Here is a 17349-nt window from a genome sequence, read left to right as displayed (position 1 = left end):
TGTCCGCATGTGTGTAATGGTATATTCATGAGCGGTAAATCTTCCTTGCATTGTCCATGACCGCCAGCTGCGAGCTGCACACAACGTGAATGTTTCGCTACCTCCACAAGCGCTCCATTCCAAAGAAAGTCTTCACCTCGCCACCAAGACCTCACCTCATGCCATCCGTCCATGGACATGAATCTTCCCGCGTTGAAGCATCCACCGTTCACACCGCCCAGCTATCCCCTATCGCAAGTAGTCGTGAACGGATCCCCGCAACAGACGTTGAGCTTGGAGCAACCATACCAGCAGCAGCCGACCCCCTTGTTCTTGTCGCAGCAAGGCGGGTACTCGCCAGTCGCGCTGTAGCAGTCGTCGTTGCTGCGACAATTGCGGGCGAACAAGTGCCCGGGGGGCGGCTGCGGAGCGGCTGATGCTACTGCGAGGAATCAGCGAATTGAAGTTCTCTGGTTGATGGTGCAAGTGGGTGAGGCGACGTACCTGATGCACAGGCGAGGACCAGAGCGAGTTGAGAGAAGCGCATGTTGTCGGAGTTGTATTGCGGATTGGTTGGACTTGAGTGAAGGAGGGTCGGTGATTGGGTAGGCTGGTGCTCGCGGGGAATGCTGCGCAGGCGATGGAGGTAGATGGGAGATGGGAGATGCTGAAAGAAACAGCTCTTGCTCGCCTCCTTAAGTAGTATGCGGCCATTGCGGTGGAGGGAACTTTCGATAGTCTGAATTGCTGTCCGTGCCCACACTTGTTTGGCAGTTCGCTGTCATTCCATGGAAGGTTTGGCCATGTACTGGGTGGTGGCTTCAATCTTCAGAGGTCCAGGTGTGGAAGACCTTCGGCGAGGAAATCGACATGGTGGAAACTGGTCTCGTTGGCATTTCGCCCTGGTCCAATACCAGCGGGCAGCAGTGAAGATGAGGGATATGTCTCAGATGAATGCCCAGGTGTGGAAGACCTTCGGCGACGAAATCGGCAAGGTGGAGCATGGTCTCGTTGGCTTTTCGCCCTGGTCCAATACAGGCAGTCAGCGGTGAAGACGAGCGATATGTCTCGGAAGACTGCCTAGGCATGCAAGACCTTCCGCACGAACGTCGGCATGATAGAAACTGGCCATGTTATACGGTCTGCCCTCGTCTCATACCAGCGGTCAGCGGTGAAGACCAGCGTTGTGTCCAATTTGAAACCCTAGATGGTCCTCCTGGGCAGATGCCCATGCTTCGAACGTACGGCACTTTGGCGCTACCACACGCTATAGGTGAGCTCTGAGTTCATAGTGAGATATTGGGCCAATGACTGAGGAAGAAGGAAACTTTGCAAGGCACCAATCAATGTGCGGACCGGATCCGGGTCGAAGCTGTCCTTTGATTCGACTGAATTGAGGTTCGAAGGCATTTCCAAAGCGTGAGTAGTCCCAGCATACAGCGTGTTGGCACATTGGAGTGGTCGGGAGCATGGGCTGAGAACGCTGGTTCGCAGGCAAGTAGACACATGAAACCGTGATCCTGGCCCAGACCTTGCAATCATAGCTGACCATGCCAATATACTAACATGCTGTAGTCGATGCTAAAGTGACGTGCCCGGGTCCGCGGAAGGCGATGGCTCTACAGCGTGTTAGCACATCGGAGTGGTCACCGTTCAACCTTACTTGTAGGTTAACGGCCTGCTCACTAGGATGCTAGCCAATTGCGTCTCGGAATCCCCCTGAGCCTGCAAAACGGGTGACCACTCCGATGTGCTAACACGCTGTACTTCGCTTGTTGAGTTTGCAGCATGGGCTTGTACGGGTGTCTCGGGTGGCCCTGCGCGTTGGAACTCAAAGGTTGATGTCTGCAACCGATAGCGAGACATCAGTGCAGCAGCGCGAGCATTGCCGGGTATGGTGAGCGGCATTGCGAAATCAAGAGCATGCCTTCAGGGAAGGTCTGCTTCGAAGGCCCGTAATCAGGCCTCGAACCCGATGTGCGGACGGTCTCGCTCAGCGGAAGTCTGATGGGTCCAGAGTCGTCGATTGACAGCTGAGGATCAGCGAATGGTCCGGTGAGTGGTCCTGAAGCCGCCCATTTGCTCCATGTGGCCTCGCAGATACCATCAATTGCATTGCAGATTTCATCTGGCAGTGGCAGCTTCTCGATCTTGCCTCGCTGTTGAGACTGGGGCTCGCTTCCCGAGCTGGAGGCCGTTTCGCCGTCCTCGCGAGGCAGACCATATGCGTCAAATGAACTGTCCTCATCGTCGTCAGAATAGTGCCGCTCATAGAAGCATCTCATGTTGCAGGGCCTGCAGTGGATCAGGGGCCTCAATCTAGGAGACGGAAATTTGGTGGGAATACCATTCTATCCGAGCGGATAGAATCAGCAGACGCGTCGGGCGGACTACTTTCATCGACAGGGATAGTTCTAACGGAATCGACAGGTCGGATATGTGTACTTCCTCTCGACCGCGTTTTCGTGACGACTCAGAGCCTCCATCTTGCAACCGGGCGGAAATCGGTCATGCCCTCCGACTGGCACAGATGAAACGTGTTCATGGCTGCGTCAAGTCAAGAGGATGAGAGTACGTTCGTGGGATGGAAGAGACCTCATTGGACTCCAGCTGCCCGCTGCCCGCTGCTTAGTCACCCGGCGGAGGGATGGGAGGGTCACGCGTATGTTCCGTCGGCCTTCTTTCGCTCTTCCATCTTCACTCAACATGCTCTGCCATCAATGCCTTCAGTCCTTCACAGCGTCGAAAAAGCTTCCAGGTCTCACCTCTTCAATAGGCACTCGAAGACGACGGCTCTTTCATCTGTCTGCGCAACCTGATGAATTGCGATGAGTACTCCTGCATCACTTGGACTAAACGTAGCCTCCTCTGGAGGCCTTTGTGAAACCCGTTGACGATGCGCGCGTCGAGGCCAGGAGAAAGTCTCTTCGGCTGAAGCGTTTCTCTCCCGACTACCATTGAGCCGACATGTGAAGGCTGCCTAACAAAAATTGCCTGGGATGTCCCGCATGCCACTTGCACTCCGTGGTTCAACAAAGTCATTTCCGAGAACCGTGCCATATAAGGTACTTCTCCGGTAAGATGACCTCTCTTCGCCTCTCACAATTGCTTCATCCACATCTCTCACTTGCAGAGTTCCACGACCACACATCGAGCCTACCGCAACATGCACGACAGCGAAGACATGGACGTCAACACTAGTGGGATCAAGCCATCGCCGCCGGCCACCTTGGAAACTCTGGAGAAGCAGCGGCAATGCTGTTGACATCATCAGTGTGCTGCCTCCCGGAAGGACCGTCGCTGTCAGACCGACCGTATACGACCAAGAGCAATTCTTGCCGCTCCGCACGGCACTTTCCAAGTGGACACAGGTGAAGCTCGACGAGCCTTCTATCATCGAGCCGGACGATCCGGACTGGCCGAGAGAGCTGATCCATAGACTGGACCTCCCGTGTACAGAGGCCAGCATCAGCGTGGACCAACTGCAAGGCGCCGGTGTGCCCGAGCTGAGATATTGGAGTATTTCGGACGGCAGCACGGATTCACCGTGCTGCTCGCCACCATGGAGCGACGTGAGAATGTCAACCAGCTCAAGAAAGTCTTCTATCCGTCTGGCACCTTTCTTGTTTCGATGGTACCAGTCAGAGAAGCAGACGTACTGCAGCCAGATACCGTCAGCGGCGACTTCAGACGTCCTGATGGTGTTGTGTGTTCCCCCAGCCTAAATGATTCGCCACCAGCTGACGCTCCGCAGGTATTGGTCCTCGTGAGGGACGACATGCTTGCTGCTTTCCTAACTAGGTCTTTGCGGGCGACTGATCTGCATCGTTCGCAAGAGTCCTGGGCCGCTATTGCCAGCTCACTGATAAGTGTCCTGAACCCGAGGATATTTGAACGACCAGGCGTCGTATTCGTGGAGGAAGTACTGCGCGATGTCTGTACTTATATCCTTCAGGTCGACTTGGCACAGAAACGCGAGACGGAACAGACATCAAAGGATGGAGAACCTCAGGCACAGACACCGCATTCCACTGATAACTTAATATCGCAAATTGTCTACATTGGTTGTGCGCACGAAGACGCTACGCTACTTCGGAATGCCGTAACTTGCGCTAGGAAAAGATTACAAGACGATGTGATCCAGCAAGTCCACGAGATGACGTTAGCCGCTGATGCAGCAAAACAAGAAGTTCTCTTTTAGATGTGAGCTTCAACACGATATGTCCAGTGAAAAGGAGTTCTAACACACCTCGCAGTCTTCGGCGCGCGGTCGAGCCTCACAACACATTTTCTGAGCGCCACCGTCTTCTTTCCAGCATCCAAGCGATCGGCGACTGGATCGAGGCTCCCGAACCGTGGGCACTAGAGTCGCTCGCGGAAGTGCTGGAGTTAGCGACAACAGTCGATGAAGACGACGGCTTCACGGTGTATAAGGTGCTCCGCGACTCCTACATGGAAGAGGTAGTCCAGCAGCGGTAAAGCGACGAATATCGTTGTCGCAAGACTCGGCATGCTAACTGGTCCTGCAGTATTCTTCCTGTTGCTCGGCGACTAGCATCTACCTACGGCCGGTTCGTCGTCGCCTTGCTCGGCTCTATCTGTAACGAGGACTCGGTTGTAGGAGAAGAGTTGCAGAAAGTGCTCTTTACGCGGTTGCATGCCTCTGCAAGTCTTGACATTTCTAAGACTTCCAGCGAGCGAGCTCCAGATGCCACGAAACAGCGACAGCGACCCATATCCGGAGCCAGTCGGTAGTGAGAGTGGCATGGCCAATCTGCTAGTTACCACCGTCATGTACGGTCTGCGTCTACAGTCGCCCGAGATCAACGCTACTATGCTGCATCAGCTCGCCAAGGCGGTCAAGATCACTCCTCCTACTCGACTTAAATCTTGTACGTGCCATTCGTGCGAGAGCTCCTATCGACTTACGAAGAATTGGATGAAGAGGAAGACGAAGACCTCAAAATGCTGAAACATCATCACGAGTACGATCGAGCAGCTCATCGTCCGTATCGTAGGCAAACAGCCGCCCGCCCACGGGGAGGATGATGTTTGGATCGATCGCGCTGGAAAGTTCTCGGCTGAGCTGCGTGGACTTCAACAAGACATCCTCGAACAGGTTCTTGGCGAACAATATGAGCGTCTGCTGAAATTGAGGGACGTCATTGTCGATTGGGACAGAGTGCCGGCTATACTGCAGATATCGGCGACGACGGAGGGAGATCAGAACATCGATCCTTTTGCTGAATCTGGAATCACAAGCAAGAGGACTGCCGAGGGTACGATGGAGTGGCAGCATAGTCCGAAGAGAATGGCACATACAGTCGATGGTCTACTGGAGGTTGATTGAAGTCGCTTGTCCAGATTGGAGCTAGAGCGTCTAGCAAACTTCCCGGGAAACATCACAGTACGATCGTATGCTCTAGCAGACGTGCCCAACGTCGGCCCGATCACTCCGAGGCCACCGCGATGAATTCACCAGAAGGTCACACCCGATGACTCGGTAGCCGTTCCCCGAAGAGTCTTTGCACACCCGGTGGGAGAGCTCAAAGTTCTAACGTTGCAGTCCATTACTTCGTTCCATGGTATTTGCTTCGGCAACGATCTTGTCATGCTCGCGAGATGGGCATCGACTGTCTTGTCGAATCTGTTCTTATACGATGAACCAGAAGTCAAGATGGAGGTCTTGCGGGAAAGCAATGCCGCCTGTTCTCGGCCTGCTCTGTGAAGTGACCAGTGTTCAGCCGAAAGCTCGTTTGTCGCTCGGGTCCTTCCTCTTTTCTCCTCCACCTCTGTTCTCCTTCAACGGACTGTACATCTTTCATTGACAGATGACAACTTAGTAATTGAACATTCGTTGCTCGCTCGTGGCCTGATCGTCGGGCTGTAGATTCACCAGGTTCCATGCACGATGGCGCCTCGGAGCCTTGAGAAACGCGTTTCCAGATTCAATATCAGAATGTGTTGCAGCTATCATCTTATCATTGACAACGAGGCACGGCTACGATGGCAGATATTCGGTAGGCTTGCTTCGGCCGCAAAGCCACAGCCATCATTGACGGTGGTGTGACAAGACATGGCGATTTGACCTTGATGGCGAAAATCTGCCCACGACACTGCCGCGACTCCGCGGCCATCCCGGTCCTCCGCCCATCATTATTCTCCATTCAGGTGATGACCTTGCTTCTCAAAAATCACGCACGATGAACAAGATATGTCCCTCTCCCGTGCCTCCAGAGCTCATATCTTGAAGCATTTCCCTGCATTTCCGGCAAGCTTATTCCTTCCTCACAAATTCATCGCGACAATGTCTTCTACACCAGCTTTGACAGGCTCGTCCTTTGGTCTACTTCCCACAGAGCTGAGGCTCAGCATATGGGAATATGCATTACATCGAGAGAGCGTGGTGCAACTTAACCTCGCCGAAACAGATATCAACAGCGGCTCCTCCACACCAGATCCGAGCAAGACCGCATCGTCGACAGTCAAGGACGGTCTCGAACTCAATGTGTATCCGTCATCAGAGGACGGCCGCCTCGCGAAAAAGGTCCCCTCGATCCTGGCCCTGGCACAAACCTGCAGGCAACTCCGCTACGAAGCCATGCCCATCTTCCTCGAAGCGAATTCCTTCATTGCTCATTGCCCGATCTTCGACAACTCGAATGGCCACGGCGAGGTCAAGTCTACATCCGTCGAAGGCATCCGGAAGCAAATCCAGGGTTGGCTACGGAGCCTCGATGATGAAGTCGAAGACTGGTCATCACGAGTCAACAACCTCACTCTGGACCTTGGAGTCTGGCAGATCTGTGGTTGCAAGTCCTCCTCTCAAGCCCTCGTCGATGCTTTGATAGGTTTCTCGGCCGAATTTCCACCTCGGATCAAGCGGACGTTGAAAGTCAGGATCGCAGTCCAATGGCGTGCAATATGTCCCTGCTGTGAGCGAGGAACAGATGATGAGAGTACCTGGCCCTTCAAGTTCGAGATCGAACGGGGCAACAGCGATGCGTTCTTCCAGGCTGTCATCAAGACATGTGAAGGCAAGGCGGAGTGGATTCTGAAGAGGCAGGGAATTTGTGGGAGGACGAGAGTAGCGTGGTTGATGCAGCTTGAGAGGACGAGCGCGCGGTTGGTGGAGTTCTTTGGGGATTTGAAGAGGAGTGGCGAGCTTTGGATGGGAGAAGAGTGCTCGGGGGTGGTGGGCGAGGTGGAGGATGCTGAATATCATTCGTGAGGAAATGGACCTACCTGTTTGTGAAGTGCACCGCGGTGATCAGCTAGTAAAGTCATTGGGCGGGTCAGATGCTGCAGCTGTCTGTAACCTCCACTATCGTGGCCCATCTTCACACCAGCACGAGGATTGCTTCCGGGACGACACCTTCACATCGAAGACCAAGCAATGCCTGCTCGTTGCATTTGAAAATACAGCATCGTCATCATGGTCTGTACCTCGACACATCTCCATCTGCCGCATAGTCTGCGAAGCAATACAGTGGCATGTTCTCCATCACGATCTCGAACCTGTCTTCCCTTTCCGTGCGAATGCGCTCTTTGATCTTCTCGGCTTCCTCCGCTGTGATGGCAAACTCACCCACCATGGCTTCAATCTCTTGAACCAATTCCGTCGGCATTTGTCTCGCTTCCCAGTCGATCCTGCCAAAACCTGCTTCGTACCACCGGTCGAATTGTTGAGGAGGCACATTCCGAGTGGAACAAATCCGATAGTGGGGATCTACAAGATGCAGCTTGAGCCACCTTCGACGTCCAGGGCGGGTAGGATCAAGCAGACTGAATTCTTCAGTCCGGTGTTGCATACTGTTTGGGAAGGCGATCAGGCGGCCGTCTGGCGCCGCAACGGTGCCGAGGAATTGCAGCATAGGTCCACCGGGAGAATTCATGCACTCGCCACTATTGAGCTCAAGGTGAGACTCAAAATCGTAGATATCTGCGAGAGGATCGAGAGGATGGAAAGGGTCGGAGCCCGTGTTGATACCGTACACGTGCATAGGCGGGTCGAGGTGGGCTTCAACACGGAAAGAGAGAGATCCGGAATGCGAAGAGACGTTTTCGCTAGCGGGGTAGACGATTGTTTTTGCGACGATGTGGTCGTTTGAGAGACCAGAGAGCTGCCATTCTGATCTGGATCGGTGCGGGTCGTCGGGTGTGAGATCTACACTACCAATTTCGACGACCACCTGGAGCCCGTTGTCCGCGAATCGTTCCTCAATGTCAATAGTGTAAAACTCGTGGTCTTCTTTGAACGGATCATCGACCTTCTTGGCGTGGAGATAACCAGCGTGACCAGGCACAACGCATCCATTGTTCTTTCCCTTTCTCCAGTCTTCGTAGGAGAACGCAGTCCCCGGCTCAGGGTGCAGCCATCTTTTGGTGCGGTGATGCTTGGCCACGAGTGCCTCAGTTGGGTTGAGCGCATAACAGTAGCGGTCTCTTCGGACCAACAGATCTGGTCCGAAAGGAGGGTAGCTCGTCCACAACCTTGATTCTGAGGGAGCGCGGGAGTTGTCCGGCCGTTGTAGAAGTCGATCGAGCCGCTGTTTCGTCTCAGTGTACAAACCGCCTTGTCCTTGACCGAGCATACTCTCAAAGTCGTCGAGATCTTCTGAGTCTGGTGGTGGCGGGCTCCATTGCACTCCAAACGTCCGGATTCTCTCGGGTGTCCTGCCCCTATATCTGTACGTCAAAATCTCGTTCCATGATCGTATAGACGCCTCGACACACTTCTCAATCGAATCGTAGAGCGACGCATGGTGTCTCGGATGCAGATTGTTGATATAAGACGAGATGCGGACCTTCGGCTTGCCGTTGCTGAAGAACTCCTGTTTGATGTCAACCTCGCAGGGCAGCCACTGGTATTCAGGAGAAAACCGACCACCGCGTTCCTCCCATGAACTCAGTATTCCCCCAGAGCCTCTCCTCCCACATCTACCGCAATTCAGATTGCCTATGCTCCGATGAGTACCGCCAGGAAGAGGCGACAAAGACCGTTGAGTCCCATCGCAATTCCTGCCTGGCCATATCCCTGAGCACTTCCAGATCTGCTCTCGGGATCTCTCACCTTGTTGCACAAAGTTGACGGCATTCAAGCGGCCGACCACTCCTCCATCGCACAACACACGAGTGTTGCCGTATACAAGAGGGAACACGTCGGGGTCGACGAGGCTTCCGCCTTCCTCGCAAGCAAGACGTTCGACCTCACCTGCCATCCTGTCCAGTAACTCAGCTGGGATCAGCTCGTCTGACTTACAGATCCGCGACGAAGAGTCAAACACCAGGGTCAAACCTGTCTTCTGATAATCCTCTGCCTTGTCGCGCAGCTCTTTGTAGCACCAATCCCACGCAGCGGCACTGATCAGATGACTCCGCGCCGCCTCTTCAGCCCACAACACAGTCCGAGACAGATGGTGAGCTTCTTCAAACCACCCTGGTCGATCGGTGATGCGGTTCATGAACCTCAGCATTTCCATCTCCCTCGCTGTCAAGCGATTTTGCGCCCAGTCGTTGAAGCCATGTGCGAAACGCTCTGCCGAGGGTAATTCGATTGGTATCGGATGACCAATTCCAGGGACCAGAAGACTCCTTTTACCGCTGTTGTCAAATTCGAGGCCAGGTTCCCCATTTGCACACCACTCCGATTGATCCAGGCGCGGAACTTGAGAGGTCATCTCTGCTCGCGATGCCTGGCGTGATGGGCACGTCGTCCGAACAAAGATGAAACCGGCAATGTCGGACGCACAGCTTTTCTGCGGGAACACGCCATTGATGTACGATTCGTCGTTTAGGCAGCAGAGACTGAGGAGTCACCGATGGACTGGATCCAGTCGCCGATGGTGAGTCAGAGCATGGGGTTGAACATGCCTGTGGATTCGCCGAAGTCTTGCAATCCCGTCTCGAAGGATTGTACGCTTATGTAAGCTGTACGCATTGGATTCAATGTTGCCAGTCGAATCAACCTGGGAGAACAGTTGTTCTGTGAGGGAGTCCGAGAGACACTGCATCGTGAGCTTTATGCGCTTCCGTAGAGTGAGCCCCTTGAATTCATATTCCCTCAAAGTTCCTTCAGCCTCAACCTCAAAAACCTCTTCCTCTGTCCATCCTCCTCATCAAACACACCAAGCGGTTCCGCCATATACCCCCCATTAACACCCTTCATCCCCTCATCATCCCCAATCGCCGTATCGAACCTCCCCCAAACCGCCACAATCGTAGCCTTCATATCCAGCATCGCCAAATGACTCCCCACACACATCCTTCCTCCCGAACTAAACGCCCAAAACCACCTCAGTTGCTCTCTCTGCCTTGCTTCATACTCTACCTTCGTCTCGGAAGCAGGCGAAGAAGGTAGCCAACGTGCAGGCCTCCACTCCTCCGGCTCAGGAAACACCTCAGGATTACGATGCAAAGAGTAAGCTTGCGACTGCACCCTCGCACCGCCGGGAACATCACGCACCACGAGACCGGCCTCCGGGTCGCCGAGGCTCGAGAGCCCTTCCGGCGTGAGACGGGGTTGGATCCCGTGGATCGCGGCGTGGAGACGGAGAGTTTCCATGAGGACCGCGTGCAAGATGGGTAGGTTATCGATGAGTTTTGCGTCGAGCGAGGTGTTGAGAGTTGCGATTTGGGTGCGGAGGCGCGATTGCCAGTGGGCGTTTGAGGGACGGCTGAGTTGCCAGGCGAGATAGGTCAGGGTGATGCTGGAGGTGTCGAAGCCGGCGAGGACGTGGTCGAGGAGTTCGCTGGCGAGGTCGAGATGGGAGGATTGGAGGATGGAAGTGGTGGATGGGTTGTCTTTGGTGTCTTTACGGGCTTCTTTGATGAAGGATTGTCGTAGTTGAGCGTAGACGATTGGGGTGTCTTTCGACTCAGTCTTTTTGACTCCAGCTTCTTGTCTTTGGACCACCTCTTCGGCTCGATCACACATCTCAAGCACCCACCTCTCGCTCTCCTCGTTACTCTCATCCACCCACTTCGGCACAAACCAACTCCTTAAACCCATCCATCCTACCCACCTCATCAACCTCGCACACTCCTGCGCCCAAAACGTAAACCTCTGCCGTTCCTTGAAACCCTTGAAAAACTCCCTCGCCCTCTTCTCCTCCCTCAAAAAATCCGTCCCCTGCCCTAATCCAAACACATACCCCGTCACAAAATCCATCATCGTCGCCGCGAAAAGCTCATACATCTCCACCTGCTCTCCCGTCTTCGCCGCCTCACTCAACCTCCCTCTTAACCTTTCCACCAATACCTTCGTAATCCCACCCAATGCCTCACTCCCTTGCAGCGTTGATTTGGCATAAACATGACTCACCATCCTTTTCCTCCTCCCATGTTCCCTCGCGCCGTGCATACCAAACATCGGCGGTACGCCAAAATTCGCGAATCCTTCCGAGTACCATTCGCCTTTCTCGAAACCTCCGGCGTAGATGGTTCGGATGCCACGATTGACGGAGTTGACGGAGAGTTCGTTGGGTGCGAGACGGATGATGGAACCGAGACGGGTGTGTGCGGCGTGGATTGCGAAGGTGTCGGATTGAGAGTGCCGGTGAGAGAGGATCCAGAGGGAGGAGAAGTGGGAGGACCAGTGGGCCGGAGGAATGGAGGAGAGGGGGGAGAGGAAGAGGGGGTGGAGGATGTGTTTGTGAAGGAGATGGGCGAGGAGGAAGAGGGCTGCCAGGAGAGGTATGATTGGGAGGGCCATGATTGCTTCCTCTGTTCAATTCGTGTCAATTGATGTTGTTGTGTTTTGACCTGTGGCTTCACAAGCGGTCCGATGATAATGACCAGCATGTGACTCATGAATCCCTGGACTTCCAGAACATCGCGTTCTATGCATCGGACGATCGTTTGACTCTGGTGGTCGCCGGATGATGTTGCAAGCAGTAGTGTATTTGCATGTAGATGGAGGATGAAGCTAAGTTGATGTACGAAGGAAGCAGTGAGGTCCCCGATAAGCGGACAATGGGCAGCGATAAGCAACTAGCGGCAACCTTATCTGCCCAGCGCCTTCCTAATCCAGGACGGTGACGACGGCTAGTCCACGAAGCATTATGGCAATACACAAGGCAGATTGACGACTCGTAGCAGGACAAATGGTCGATTGGCTCTTCCGTGCGGAACAGCTATCTTCGCTCCAGCTATGCCTTCTCCATAGACTTGCTCCTTCTAACTCGATGTTCACCATCTAGCTATGCCCTATTACTCTTTCTACCTCGATCTATCCCTCCCACATCACGCACTAAACACCCTCACATTCAGATCCACACTCCCGCACGCAATCAGACACCTGATCTGCTCCTTTTGCGCCTCCTCTTTGCCACTCCCATTCGTCAGTCCTCCATTCGTGTCCCCTGCAGCGCCGGCCTCCTTATACAGACTCGGCGCCCACCGCAGACAGCTCACGAAATGATCCGCCGCCTCCACGACCCGCACGCACTTGCCCTCTTGTGCGAGATCCCAGCATCGAATCGTCTTATCGTCGCTGCAGGATAGAAGGTACTTCCCACCTGGATGAAACACCAGACTTCGAATCCAATTATCGTGGCCGGTGAGAGTCTTGATGCAAACGCCGTTCGCGGTGTGGAGTTTGATCAGCTTATCGCGGCCTCCTGTTGCGAGATACTCGGCGCTGCTAGTCGATGCGGGAGGCTTCTTCACTCCCGCGAGAGATGCAAGATGTACGTATGCAGCAGGAGGAGCGAAAGCGCAGCACTCAACAACATGCTCGTGACCCATGAAAGTCTGCTTTTGCGCATTGGAATCAGGTTGCGAGAGGTCCCACATGCGGCTTGTCTGATCGGATGAGGTGGAGAGCAGCCAGCGGCCGTCGAAGGTTGGAGATAAAGAGCGCACCCAGTCGTTGTGGCCGCGGAGAGTGCGGAGGCAGTAGCCTGTTGTGACGTCCCAGATGCGAATGGTTTTATCGCGGCTGGCAGAGGCAAGAAGATTGCCGGAGAGTGGTGCGCCAGCTGCTCCAGAGGGAATGAAGCGGACGGAGCTCACACTGTGGTCGTGCCCGGGAAGTGTTCGGATGTTTTTGTACTCTTCTGCGGGATCCCAGAGCTTGATTGTGAGGTCCGAACTGCAGCTTGCGAGGAGGGTATTGCCTCGAGGACCGCCAAAGTCGACGTCTAGCACTGCTTTTGTGTGTGATTTGAGTGTCCGCTCCAGCTCTCCCAGCTCGTAATCCCAGATCTTGATGGTGCAGTCTTCACTCCCTGAGGCCAAGCTGGAGAACAAGGGGTGGAATGCGACGCATGTGATGGGTTGTCGATGTGACATGAGGGTGTGCCGTGCAGGCGCTCTCGGTAGCCATGTCTGCGGATCGTGATTCTTCCGTGCGGCGAGTGAAGATGGTGTAGCGCTGTCCAGCTCTTGTTGTAGTTGTTGCGACCGGGCCTCGAGATCCATTATCTTCTTCTGTAATCGCACCACACTCGTCCACTTCTTCTCCAGGAGACCTTCATATTTCTTTGCGGTCGCTGCATCGAAGTCGCTTTCGGGGAGGTTCAAGTTATCGCGCAGGACTTGCGCGCTGTCGGCGTGGCCTGTGGAGAGGAGGTACGCGATGAGAGACTTATGGCTGTCAGCTTGCGATCAGCGGGTGGACGAGCAGTACGAGGGGTGAGGTAGAGACATACAGCTCTTCAGCCTGCCGTGATGTCAAGAGGACGCTCATCGTTGTTGCTACCACCTGGCCGCCATGCACCGTTGAGGGGAGTGTTATGCGAATGCTCTGGTCTGGCTGGTCGTCAGGGTCGTGGAGGGGAGGACCAGTGTCGCAAAGCTGATGAGGACTCGAGAGTGTGTAGGTTGGGACTGGACGGTTGTTGATCGTTGTATGAGAGCCGCGAAGCTTGAATTCGAGGTTGCGATAGTGCGTAGACTTGTCTTTTGCGCTTGGGATTGTCTTCTGACAGGTTGGTGAAGTGAAGTTGGAGACAATGTTCCAAAGTTGTTGATTTCGAAACAGGCGGACCCCAGCCGCCCTGGTAAAGCTTCACATCGGCGCCGGAGAGCTGTGCTCGTGCACGCGAGACGTATTGATACGACTTAATACGGCAGACATACTATGGCCAAAATGGAGAAGATCTCTGCGCATGCGCGAGATGGTTGCGAGTGTTAGAAGAGATATCCTCAAGATATTGGGTCTAGCTGGCCCATCAATCAAGGCTCAATATTTGATCGACATATTGATTGATCTCTGCCGGTAATTTCTAGCGCGGCTTTTTGGCTTTGGTGGGGCTCTGTTTACCGCAACGACCCTGACGCAGCGACAAATATACATCCTCTTCCTTGTACGACTCCGACTCGCGACACTTTACTGACGCGACTCGACGAACGCCATATTAACGAAAGTTCGCGAGACCATTCGAAGATTTAAAAGGGAGAGACCGCCTACGCGCCGACGTGTTCACGAGACCCTCCAGGGAGACTTGGGCATCAACGGTAACCCCTCGACGACAGACACACAAAAGACTCAACATCAGCAAACACAACTCTTCCACGTGACAACACATCCCATTGAACTTCGATCATCATCATGGCGGATGAGGCGGAGGAGTTCGCCAAGTTGCCTTTGGTCGACCAATTCGCACACAAGAACTGGAAAGCGCGAAAGGGCGGCTATGAGACGGCAACGAAAGAGTTCAAAACCGCGCAGCCTACAGACGCAATAGTCAAAGACTTCACATTCGACAACAACATCTGGAAAGCGGCAGTGGGAGACTCAAACGTTGCGGCACAGCAAGAGGCACTCAACGCATACAATGCCTTCCTCGATGCGGCAGGCACAGATGGCGCGCGCAAGACGAGAGGACAAACCGTGGCACCGGCGGTGGAAAAAGGCTTGACAGGGCGGCCAGCGGCGAAAGCAGCTGCATTGGAGACATTGCTACTCTTGATTGAGCTCGACAAGGCGGACCCGATCATTGAAGAGCTATTGCCATATCTCGCGCACAAACAGCCCAAGATCATCGCAGCAACACTCGAGGCATTGACAAGCATCTACCACGCATACGGCTGCAAGACCATCGAACCGAAGCCTGTGATCAAACTGCTGCCGAAGGTGTTTGGTCACGCGGATAAGAATGTCAGAGCTCAGGCGCAGAACCTCACGGTGGAGATGTACAGATGGTTGAGAGAAGCGATGAAGCCGCTGTTCTGGGGCGAGCTGAAGGAGCTGCAACAGAAGGATTTGGACAAACTCTTTGAGCCTGTCAAAGCTGAGCGTGCGCCTACACAAGAGCGGCTACTGCGATCACAACAAGCTGCGCGAGAGAGAGCTGCAGCGGCACCGGCGGCAGAAGAGGCGTACGAAGAGGAGGAGGCTGCAGAAATCGATCTTGAGCCTGAGTTTGAAGCGGTGGACGGATTCGCAAAGATTCCTCAAGACTTTGGCGATCGCATAAACAGCACCAAGTGGAAGGATCGAAAGGAAGCAATGGACGAGACACTGGCTGCGGTCAACTTTCCAGCACTCAAAGAGGGACCATACGATGAAGTTATTCGAGGATGTGCGAAGAGTATGAAGGACGCCAACATTGCCGTGGTGACGGTCGCTGCCAATGTCGTGGAGGCACTCGCAAAAGGTCTTAGAAAGTCCTTTAGCAAGTACCGGAGCACGGTCTTGGGATCGATGTTGGAGCGGTTCAAGGAGAAGAAAGCTTCCGTGACTGATGCGATTGGTGCCGCGTGTGATGCTGTCTTTCTTGCCACCAACCTGGCAGACATTCAGACGGATGTACTCGAGGCACTGAAGAGCAAGAACCCGCAAGTCAAGGAGAACTCTGCCAAGTTTCTGGCACGAAGCTTGAACACTGCACGTGAGGCACCCACACCGGAGCAAACAAAGGAGATTGTGGAGGGAACGAAGAAGCTACTCACTGAGAGTGCTGCGCCGTTGAGAGATGCCGGAGCGGAGGCTCTCGGTGTGCTGTGGAAAATCATGGGTGATCGGAACATGCTGGCTCATCTGGACGGACTGGATGAGATTCGCAAGAACAAGATCAAGGAGTTTCATGATGCCGCAGAGCCGAGAGCAAAGTGGAAGCCGAAGGCCGCTCCACCACCAAAAGCAGCCGCAGCGCCGGGCAGGAAGCCAGCACTGGGATCGAAGAGGCCGGTCGTCGGAGGGGCAAAGAAAGCAGCACCACCTAGAGCGGTCACACCACCACTTGTCGAAGATGCACCATTGCAGCCACGTCCGACCAGCCGACCAGGAATCAAGCCACCTGGTGGACTGAGACCTCCAGGTGGGTTAAAGCCACCCGGCTCTGGCCTAGCAAAACCGGGATTGAAGCCACCCGGCACAGCTGGAGCCTCGCCAAAACGTCAAGGTGTTATCCTCGATGATCCGCCCATCCCATCCACCCCTCGCACTCTCGGACGAGGCCTCGCAGGACGACCTCTCGGCCGACCAGTAGCACCAGCCTCCCCACCTCTCCAACAACAACCCACTTCCGACCCATCCGCCTCCGCCCTCAGCTCCCACGAACGTCAAGAACTCGTCGATCTCCGACAAGAAGTCGAAATTCTGCGCCAACAGACCTCCGACCTCCGTCATGAAAAACACAAAAACAACTCCCAAGTCGCCGAGCTCCAAGTCCAAAACGCTCAGCTAATTGAAGACCACACCCGCGACGTCCTCCAAATCAAAGCGAAAGAAACCCAGCTTGTCCGCGCGCGATCTGACGCCGAAGCAGCCGAAGACCGCGCCAACTCCCTCTCCCGCGAGATCGACCGTCTGAAACGTGAGATCTCCCGATTAGGGCGGTCTCAAGCTGGTCGAGACAGTCCTATTGACGGCGCACTCAACGGCACCGCATCCCCTCCTCCTCGCCGTGCATACCCCAGTGCGAGAGCGTACAGCAACCTCGACGGCTACAGCAACGGCGCCGCCAACGGCGAAGGTAAGGAGAACTACGCCCACCCTGGAGATGAAGCTCCACCAAGCAGCAAGCTGAGAACATTCTCCGGTCTAGGCGCGCCCGACTCGCAGCGTCCAGATTCGAGAACGAGTCGGCCGATGAGTCATGGTTCGGGCGGGAGTGGGCGCGCGACGCCGGCTGAAGGTGGAGCGGGCAGGGAGAGGGAGCCGAGTGATGGTGGAGGTGGCGGGTTGGGGAGGAGTCAGAATGAAGGGGTGGAGAGTTGGAGAAGGGCGGCGGAGGTGACCCAGAATTTGAAGGCGAGGATTGAGATGATGAAGGTGAGTCGAAAGCTTGCTTTGTTTGGTTGATGATGTTCTTTGCGCTAACTGCTGTTGGATTTGAAGGCGAGGCAGAATATTGGAAGAGGACAGTAGATGTCTGACGGCGCTGGTGCTGGTGCTCAGTCAAGTGGACAAGGGATGTTTCA

General features: G+C 54.6%; 5 protein-coding genes across 5 annotated transcripts; 1 reads left to right on the top strand and 4 right to left on the bottom strand.

Annotated features, from left to right (window-relative positions):
- Window positions 1-1844: 1844 nt before the first annotated feature.
- On the bottom strand, window positions 1845-2264 carry MYCGRDRAFT_91804 (uncharacterized protein; the record flags this gene model as incomplete). The annotated part of the gene is made up of 1 exon (XM_003853843.1): window positions 1845-2264. One exon carries the CDS (start codon window positions 2262-2264, stop codon window positions 1845-1847), a length of 420 nt encoding a protein of 139 aa, XP_003853891.1.
- A 416-nt stretch (window positions 2265-2680) lies between these two features.
- Window positions 2681-9701, bottom strand: MYCGRDRAFT_99590 (uncharacterized protein; the record flags this gene model as incomplete). The annotated part of the gene is made up of 6 exons (XM_003853842.1): window positions 2681-2703; window positions 3083-3087; window positions 7651-8375; window positions 8437-8440; window positions 8548-8919; window positions 9025-9701. The coding sequence occupies 6 exons, from the start codon at window positions 9657-9659 to the stop codon at window positions 2681-2683; spliced, it is 1764 nt and encodes a 587-aa protein (XP_003853890.1).
- Window positions 9702-10042: 341 nt separating this feature from the next.
- Window positions 10043-11692, bottom strand: CYP-2 (putative P450 monooxygenase; the record flags this gene model as incomplete). The annotated part of the gene is made up of 1 exon (XM_003853841.1): window positions 10043-11692. The coding sequence occupies one exon, from the start codon at window positions 11690-11692 to the stop codon at window positions 10043-10045; it is 1650 nt and encodes a 549-aa protein (XP_003853889.1).
- Window positions 11693-12222: 530 nt separating this feature from the next.
- MYCGRDRAFT_69971 (uncharacterized protein) lies at window positions 12223-13888 on the bottom strand (the record flags this gene model as incomplete). The annotated part of the gene is made up of 2 exons (XM_003853840.1): window positions 12223-13573; window positions 13632-13888. The coding sequence occupies 2 exons, from the start codon at window positions 13667-13669 to the stop codon at window positions 12223-12225; spliced, it is 1389 nt and encodes a 462-aa protein (XP_003853888.1).
- A 645-nt stretch (window positions 13889-14533) lies between these two features.
- MYCGRDRAFT_108665 (uncharacterized protein) lies at window positions 14534-17296 on the top strand (the record flags this gene model as incomplete). The annotated part of the gene is made up of 2 exons (XM_003854326.1): window positions 14534-17200; window positions 17267-17296. The coding sequence occupies 2 exons, from the start codon at window positions 14534-14536 to the stop codon at window positions 17294-17296; spliced, it is 2697 nt and encodes an 898-aa protein (XP_003854374.1).
- Between the last annotated feature and the right edge of the window lie 53 nt (window positions 17297-17349).

The sequence above is a fragment of the Zymoseptoria tritici genome, chromosome 3 (genome assembly GCF_000219625.1).
Source record: "Zymoseptoria tritici IPO323 chromosome 3, whole genome shotgun sequence".
Taxonomy (NCBI): Eukaryota; Fungi; Ascomycota; class Dothideomycetes; order Mycosphaerellales; family Mycosphaerellaceae; genus Zymoseptoria; species Zymoseptoria tritici.
The sequence above is the reverse complement of the archived record's forward strand: the minus strand, read 5'-3'. Positions and strand labels throughout refer to the sequence as shown.